The sequence below is a fragment of the Pagrus pagrus genome (assembly GCF_965226575.1).
Source record: "Pagrus pagrus genome assembly, chromosome: 11".
Taxonomy (NCBI): domain Eukaryota; kingdom Metazoa; phylum Chordata; class Actinopteri; order Spariformes; family Sparidae; genus Pagrus; species Pagrus pagrus.
In genome coordinates, this window is record NC_140195.1 from 2767875 (window position 1) to 2776070 (window position 8196).

At 46.4% G+C, this 8196-nt stretch overlaps 1 protein-coding gene across 2 annotated transcripts in view; it reads right to left on the reverse strand.

Moving 5' to 3' along the window:
• Positions 1 to 8196, reverse strand: part of lama5 (laminin, alpha 5) — a 90472-nt gene that overhangs the window by 49875 nt on the left and 32401 nt on the right. For both annotated transcript variants that reach the window (XM_084367813.1, XM_084367812.1), the window contains exons 3-5: positions 2636 to 2753; positions 813 to 931; positions 371 to 541 (exon numbers count right to left, since the gene is read on the reverse strand). In XM_084367813.1, coding sequence (XP_084223939.1) covers positions 371 to 541; positions 813 to 931; positions 2636 to 2753 — 408 coding nt within the window. The remainder of the gene's footprint in view (positions 1 to 370; positions 542 to 812; positions 932 to 2635; positions 2754 to 8196) is intronic.

An 8196-nucleotide genomic window follows, 5' to 3' on the forward strand; every position in this document is an offset into this window, starting at 1 on the left:
GCTAACCTAAGCTGACCACATCTTGTTTCCAGCTCCTTGCTAAACTACATCAGTCTTTTTCCCAAAATGTCCCGAAAACTACTCCTTTAAATTCTCGCGGGCTAACGTTTCAGAAAAATATCAAAAATGTCACTTATTCAGGAAATCTGAATAAAGACATGAGAGTACTTTTTTTTTTTTATCTGATGTAATTTTATAGCCATAAAACTTATTAAGCTTCCATGAGGTTAAGTTAGAGCAGATAAACTGAATGTACAGATGTGTGATGCAAAACTTCTCAAATATTGGAGCTACATTTGTCATTTTGTAAGAATATGATATCAACAAATCAGGATTTATTTCCTGTCCAATCTCTGTTTCCTCGTCTTACCCTGCGGGTGACGGTGGGGTCACGCAGCGCTTTGCCCATCAGGTGTCCCAGCAGCGTGTTGGTCCTCAGGAAGCGAAGCCTGATGTTGGTGGCCTTGGTGAAATCCCTCAGCACCGGTGAGTAGGAGAAGTTCATGGCTCCGGGCCGTCCGTTCACCAAGGACACCACGATCTTGGGAGGAAGACAAAAGGCATCATCAGCTAACGAACAGGTGTTGAAGGATAAACATTACAACCTGGGAAAGTCCTGCACGCATCTGAGGGATGAGATCAACCAAATCAGACGTTAAATATTAATTGCAATGTCTGTGTGTCTGTTATGATTCAGACTGTTGTCTTTGTAATGCCAAGACATGTTTGATTGCTCTGCGTGATCATGTCGTTTCTCCAGTGACTGTTATTTTAGGATGAAAAGCGGCTTTCCGGGTGTCTCTGGCGCTCACCTCTCCATTTTCCAGCGGGACGATACGCGAGTACTCGGAGGTGCAGATGACGTCGTTATCGCTGTTGATCCTCTCGATGGTCTGCTGCCCAAAGCGCTCGATACAGTCTCTCTTGGAGGCTACACACACACACACACACACACACACACACACACACAGAGACAGGCAGGGTTAGTAACTTGTAGTATTTTAACGATGCGTCTCAGTGTGATAATTAAAGGACGGTCTTGTTTTGCCGGTGGTTCCTTGTTAGACTCAACAGTCAAACAGAGTTAAATATAACTCAGCAGCATCTTCAGCCTCACAACAGCTGGAGCCATCAGGGAGTAATTAAACTGTAAAGGTGTGTTTGACAGTTTGAGGCTTCAGCTTGTTTAAATCACATTGTTTCTCTATGAAGACACGAAATAGTTTCACTTTATCTCAGATTTGTTCTCGAGATGGAGGAAGAGACAAAGACACTGGCAACAAGACAAAGACGAGGAGGGAAGGGTGATTTTATAATGTGGAGATGTCAGATCCAACCTTGTTATAGTTTGTGTCTAACAGCTGCAGCAGCTCAAACTAAAACTGTCAAATAACTCTGAGATTTACAGCTTCGTGGCCAACAACAGTTTACTCTATCCTACCAACCACACGCACGTATCTCCTGTCCTCTGACTGTAAGACGCTGTGGATCAGCACCAGCGTTCATCTTCAGTTACTTTTATAATCAAGCTAAGGGACATTTCCTCAGCAGGCGGTTGACAGTCAGGTTCTGGCACCAGAGGACCGACTGGGAACTGGTTCAGATGGAGCTCATATGGGGGCGCAGACCCGGGCTGAAAGTAGCTCCAGTTAGCGGCTTTCAGGAAAGGAAAGGAAAGGAAAGGAAAGGAAAGGAAAGGAAGGAAAGGAAGGAAAAGAAAGGAAAGGAAAGGTATGAAAGGAAAGGAAAGGAAGGAAAGGAAAGGAAAGGAAAGCTCAGCTGTCGATGGCCAGCGTCAGTCGATGGCAAGTCCAGGAACCAGATGTTCCAGGTGAGGAAGCTTCTGGGAGCAAGAAATTTTGGCTTCCCCTCGTTTTCTCTGGTCAAGTCACAATAATAATAATAATAATAATAACGTTGTTTATTCAGCACTTATCTAATCAAATACTTCTTTGAGAGTTCGGCCATATACTTCATTATATGGCCGGGGATTCATGATCTGCAACGACTTGCAGGCTCCCTGCTCTGGTTTGAACAGCATTAAACAAACAGACAGTGAGTCATTGTGAGCATTGAGGTATATAACACACCTGCGGTGATGTTTCCACCGGGCTGTGGCGCTCTGTCGGATTAAAACTGAAGTTTACTGTCGAAAGTTCATTATTGTGCTGTGACGGACACCTGGAGCAGCTGTCAATAATGCTAATTAATGGCAGCACACACACACACACACACACACACACACACACACACACACACACACAGGTGAGGCAGACCCAAACCCCCTCTGCCTCCTTGTCTTTCACTCAGGTGAACATCAAGCTGTGACCTGTTGCCAGTCATGCCTGGAATTCCCCCTGCAGCCCACCTGAACTGACAGCTGCCACAGCCAATCAGCTGGCAGCTCCATGATGTAATGACCCCCCCCCCCCCTCTCCGACCTGACCAACAAACGGACCAACCAATCAGCCGCCTCCCCCCCCCCCGGGGCTGCTGGTTAACTGTGAGATTAGAGGGAGAATGGAGCCGTAGCCTGGGGAGGTTAGGAAAGCATGAAGTGATGCCGATGGAATCTGACTCGGTAACATCTGGACTCACACACATCTGGACCGTTTAGGTGAAGACGTCTACTCACAGGCGAAGTACTGCCAGGGTAGGTAGGTCTGCCCGAAGTCGACGGATCTCTCCAGAACCCAGAGGTCCGGACGGGGAGAGTTCGCAAACTTGATCAACACGTAGGCGACGTGGAAGAGCTGCAGAGACACAGAGGGGAAGAAATTCACATTAGAAGTCGTATTCAAACATCGTTCACTGTGTTTGGGTCGAGCCTGGACATTTCTGCTCAGTGCAGCGTTACAGATAACCTGAAACATCCATCAACAGCACAGATATCTCCAGATCTGTAAACATTTTGGTCCCAGTACGTCTTTTCTCATCAGTGGAGGGTTTCAACTGTCGGTCATTTCCCTCGTTTAATAACCTGCTGATTCATTTCTTGATTATTCTATTAATTCTACTCATTTGGTCCATTATAGAAAGGAAAGGAAAGGAAAGGAAAGGAAAGGAAAGGAAAGGAAAGGAAAGGAAAAGAAAGGTAGGAAAGGAAAAAGGAAAGGAATGAAAAGGAAAGGAAAGAAAAGGAAAGGTAGGAAAGGAAATCAAATGGTAAGACATGAAACAAAAGGAAGAAAGTAGAGGACAGAGAAGGAAAATAAATCAAAGGAAAGGGAAACAAAGTAAAGAAGAGAAAAGGAAGGTAAAAGATATGAAATAAATGTTAATTAAAGGAAAAGAAAAGGAAGAGGACAGTCGAGGTTTGCAGAGACGAGCTGTTCAAAGACAACAGACAGTTGTGGTTCAGCTTCTAATAAAACCGGTCGACGGCTGCATCGACCTGAAGACTGGACCTGTGAGCCTCCTGAGAGACGTCGCGTCAGAACCGAACCACAGCTCGTCTGGTCGTTACGTCCTGTTACATGCTGGGTCACGAGTTATCATCACAGAGCTGATGCCTGTCACTAATGAGCACCAGACGCCCCTCCATCACACCTCTCTGGTTTCAGCCCGACTCTCCGGCCGTCTGCAGCCTCTTCTCTTTCATTTGTCATCCCTCATTCATTTCCTGAAGCTGGTTGGACGGCGATGACAAACTGCTCTCATGGGCACAGAGACGAGTTCAGCTGCACTGTTTTGTCTGTCGGACCTTGAGATCGCTCCCCGGTTGAAACAGAACCGATGAAATAACACGATGACGCACATAATCACATTATAACCGACCACGATCACCTCTGTTTGCTTCACCTCCTCCTCCTCTGTGTGTGTGTGTGTGTGAGCGCCTGCAGCTCATGTTTGACTGCAGCATATTTAAAGTTTATATAAGTAAAAACATGTGAAGGCAACATTTTCATTGATCCCATGATACCTGATAACAACTGCTGAAGGCAAAGCTCATGATAGAGGACGTGGATATATATGTTTCCTTCTTTCTGGTTTCAGTAAGCACCTATTTTCCTGCATTTTAAGGATTTAAGGATCAATCTCTCTCTCTGTTCTCATTTCCTGCCATGTCTTCACCATCAAATCTTGAATAAAAGGAACAGAAATATCCTGAATGAACAGACGAGAACCTTTTTTCAGCACCTCGGCTTTAACCTGGCGTCGGACACGTTACGTAAACAGTACATGACCTTTTCTACAAAGGAAACATTCAATGACACCATTTCAGCCAAAGGGAGGAATCAGTAAAACAAGAGACGTATTTCAGGGATTTACTTTTTGGGCATTTTTTTGGCTTTTAATTTGAAGGTTGGCAGCTACAGAGAGAACATTGTGGTTGTGTTTTTTGTCAGTATTGTGGCTTACTAATACATAAAGAGCACTCCGACTGTTGTTAGGTGTGTGTTTTCAGTGAATTTCATGAGAGATTTGAGTCAAATTGGTACATGTCTGAGGTAAACTGAACTAACACTGTTTCTAAATGTGTTTCTGCAGCCTTGAAATTCCTCTAAAGATAACGTGTACTCTATGAAAGGATGTGTATACGTCTCAAAACGGACACAGACACAGTGCTGTTTGTTCTTGTGTGTCTGCAGAGACAGGCATGACGGGACAGGAGACAAACCACTTGACAAGTTTTTGAATACCACGATGGAGGACGTGCGACACATATCCAGCCCCTTCAGCCACAAACTAATTGTCTGCTTTGGCCGACATATATCAGCCAACCATGTGATCGCACAGTTGAGATTCACAACAGTTTTTAACCAATGTGGTGGCCAGAAGGACTTCGAATGAGCAACGAAGAGGAAGATCTCACGCTAACGCTCATCTGAAGACATTTATAAAAGATATGAGGCTCTCATTAGGTCCCTGCTCTTGTTAGCAGATAATAACTGTCCAATTGCGTTGCCAAGACTGATGCAGAGTGGTGAAACGTGCCTTGAAAGTCCACATGGTCAGACATTTTGAGCTGCACACAGAGGGTCGTCACACAGACCAACATCTGGACGGATCTAACTCGTCTTTCCTTTCGTGTTCGAACACGTCCAACAATTAGCAGGTCTTTGTCTCGCTATCAGAGAACACACACACACACACACACACACACACTCTTTGATCATCCATCTTTCCAGTTCGACCTGTGATCTCCGGACTTCCTGCTTCTGACAGAGGTGATGACAACCCACACACACACACACACACACACACGTCCACGCAAAGACCTGCATGAACTAGTACTACTCCATCACTGGGGAATGCCAGGAGTGTGTGTTTCTGGCTGATGAATGAGAGAGAAGAAGGATGGAGGGATGTCATCTTTTCTCTGTTAACAGAAGAGACTCAAGTTCATCCATCCATCTCCATCTGTCCGACCAATCATCTCCTGCTGCTCCACCAGAGACACAACTGCAGATGTTGTCAGCGGTTGTCATTTCATTCCTCTGCTCTGTTCGCATTTTTTAGCCTCGGGTAGAAAGGAAATATCTACAAGTCTGTCAGCGTATTTGTTACACCTCTGGACAAAAAGAAAGTCTTCAGACATGTTTATATTGACCAGCAAAAATACTTCTTTCTACTTCAAACACAAATACAAGCCTCAGGGTGTGTACAAGCATATACTGTGTGTGTGTGTGTGTGTGTGTGTGAATGCATGTGAGTACGTCTGAAAGAGATTTAAAGGACAGGAAACTGAAAGCGAGGCCTCTACGCGTCCCTCGGGGGGCCACAGATATTGAAAGAAAAATCCAGGAGCATTCCTCCGATTCCAGGGTTAAAGTTTGACCTGCTCGGGGAGCGAGCTGAAGTTCAGAGCCGGCTCCTTTGAACCGAAAGATGTTTTCTAACTGGAAACACACGACTGAACACGCAGAGACATCAGGTGATCTGCTCTGAACTCCAGCTCCCATTCAGCCTGGTGTGACTTTGACCTTTCAGGAACGACTGAAGGACGATTTTATTACTGTAAGGCCAAAAGAAAAGAAAAAAAAAGGGTCTTATCTCTACTTTGGCTCTGATGCAGCTGAGTGACAGTCCATCAACACTAAAGCCTGGAGCTGTTTTACTGAAGGTGAGGCAGCAGATATTTCTCAAGTTAACCTCACAAACCTCTACGCTGAATATACAGAAACACCTCAATCTTAAGATCCATTTCTATGAAGACAAGCAGGCCCAGTTCTCCCAGTTAAACCACTGAAAACACCTGAATAATGCACTAGATGGCCACAGCTAACCATGATGAGATAATTTAATACGTTTATTTATCTCTGAGTCACGTTGGTGCCACCATATCACCTCCAGAACGTCGTGAAGCGGAAGGATAAAGAAACAGAAATATCCACGTGAGGTACAAGACGACAAAATCAAAATTTATTCTAAAACCAGAATAAAAATGCCAAAAATGAAACCATCGACTACTTTGTGTCTCTCAGCTGTGTGTCTCCAACTCTCTGTGGGAGTCAGTCTGTTGCCTGGTTGAAACACACACACACACACACACACACACACACACACACACACACACACACACACACACACACACACACACATTCAACAAAAGGTTTTGCTGACCCTTTTTTTTTCTCACACTCTCTCTCTCTCTCTCTCACACACACACACACACACACACACACCTCCACAGGATTTATGGATTAGCGGCGGCCTCCCAGGTCAGCCCGTCTGAATTGCCTGTCAATCCCATCAATCAGACGACTGCTGGCTGTTACCGTGGCGACGGGCAGCCAGCCAGCCAGCAACAGGTCAAACGAGCGACAGAGAAATGAGATGAAGAGATCAAAGATGTCCGTATGTTTACTGTATTATACACATGTGACGAAGCAAACAGCTGCTCCTCAGTGTGTGTGTGTCTGTGACTTTTCATAACAAAGCAGAATTATTTCATCTCTGTGTGTTATTGTGCTAACAGCTGTGTTGCTGCAGGGACTCTGGACACCTGACAGGATGTACCTGACCTGCTGACACACTTCACTACTTAAAGTTACTTTCTGTTTTTTTTCTGCAGAAGTCATGTAGCAAAAGAAATATATTACCTCACATCGAAGATAAAGTTTGGATGTACACGCAACACACAGTGAGTACATGTGTGTATGTCAGAGGAATGCAGGTGTGTGTGTGTGTGTGTGTGTGTGTGTGTGTGTCTGGCCCCTGGCTGGTTTAATAATTGTACACATTCCTTGGTGGCACCACATTCCCGGTGCCTCAGGTAACCATGGAGATAAGATGGGAGACACACAACAAAGGGACCGAGGGATGAAGGAGGGAGGGATGAAGGAGGGAGGGTGAAGGAGGGAGAGATGAAGGAGGAGGGTGAAGGAGAGAGGGATGAAGGAGGGAGGGATGAAGGAGAGAGGGTGAAGGAGGGAGGGATGAAGGAGGGAGGGATGAAGGAGGGAGGGAAGAAGGAGGGAGGGATGAAGGAGGGAGGGTGAAGGAGAGAGGGATGAAGGAGAGAGGGAAGAAGGAGGGAGGGATGAAGGAGGGAGGGAAGAAGGAGGGAGGGATGAAGGAGGGAGGGATGAAGGAGAGAGGGATGAAGGAGGGAGCGATGAAGGAGGGAGGGATGAAGGAGGGAGGGTGAAGGAGGGAGGGATGAAGAAGGGAGGGATGAAGGAGAGAGGAATGAAGGAGAGAGGGTGAAGGAGAGAGGAATGAAGGAGAGAGGGTGAAGGAGGGAGGGATGAAGGAGGGAGGGATGAAGGAGGGAGGGTGAAGGAGGGAGGGATGAAGGAGGGAGGGATGAAGGAGAGAGGGATGAAGGAGGGAGGGATGAAGGAGGGAGGAATGAAGGAGGGAGGGATGAAGGAGGGAGGGTGAAGGAGGGGAGGGATGAAGGAGAGAGGAATGAAGGAGAGAGGGTGAAAGAGGGAGGAATGAAGGAGAGAGGGTGAAGGAGGGAGGGATGAAGGAGAGAGGGAAGAAGGAGGGAGGGATGAAGGAGGGAGGGAAGATGGAGGGAGGGATGAAGGAGGAGGGATGAAGGAGAGAGGGATGAAGGAGGGCATGAAGGAGGGAGGGATGAAGGAGGGAGGGTGAAGGAGGAGGGTGAGTATGAGGAGAGGTGGAGGAGGGAGGGGTGGGGTGGGGAAGGGGTGAGGAGAAGGATGAAGAGAGAAGAATGAAAGAAAGGATAAGAGAGAAGGATGAAGGAAGAAGGATGAATGAAAGAAGATGAAGGGAGCA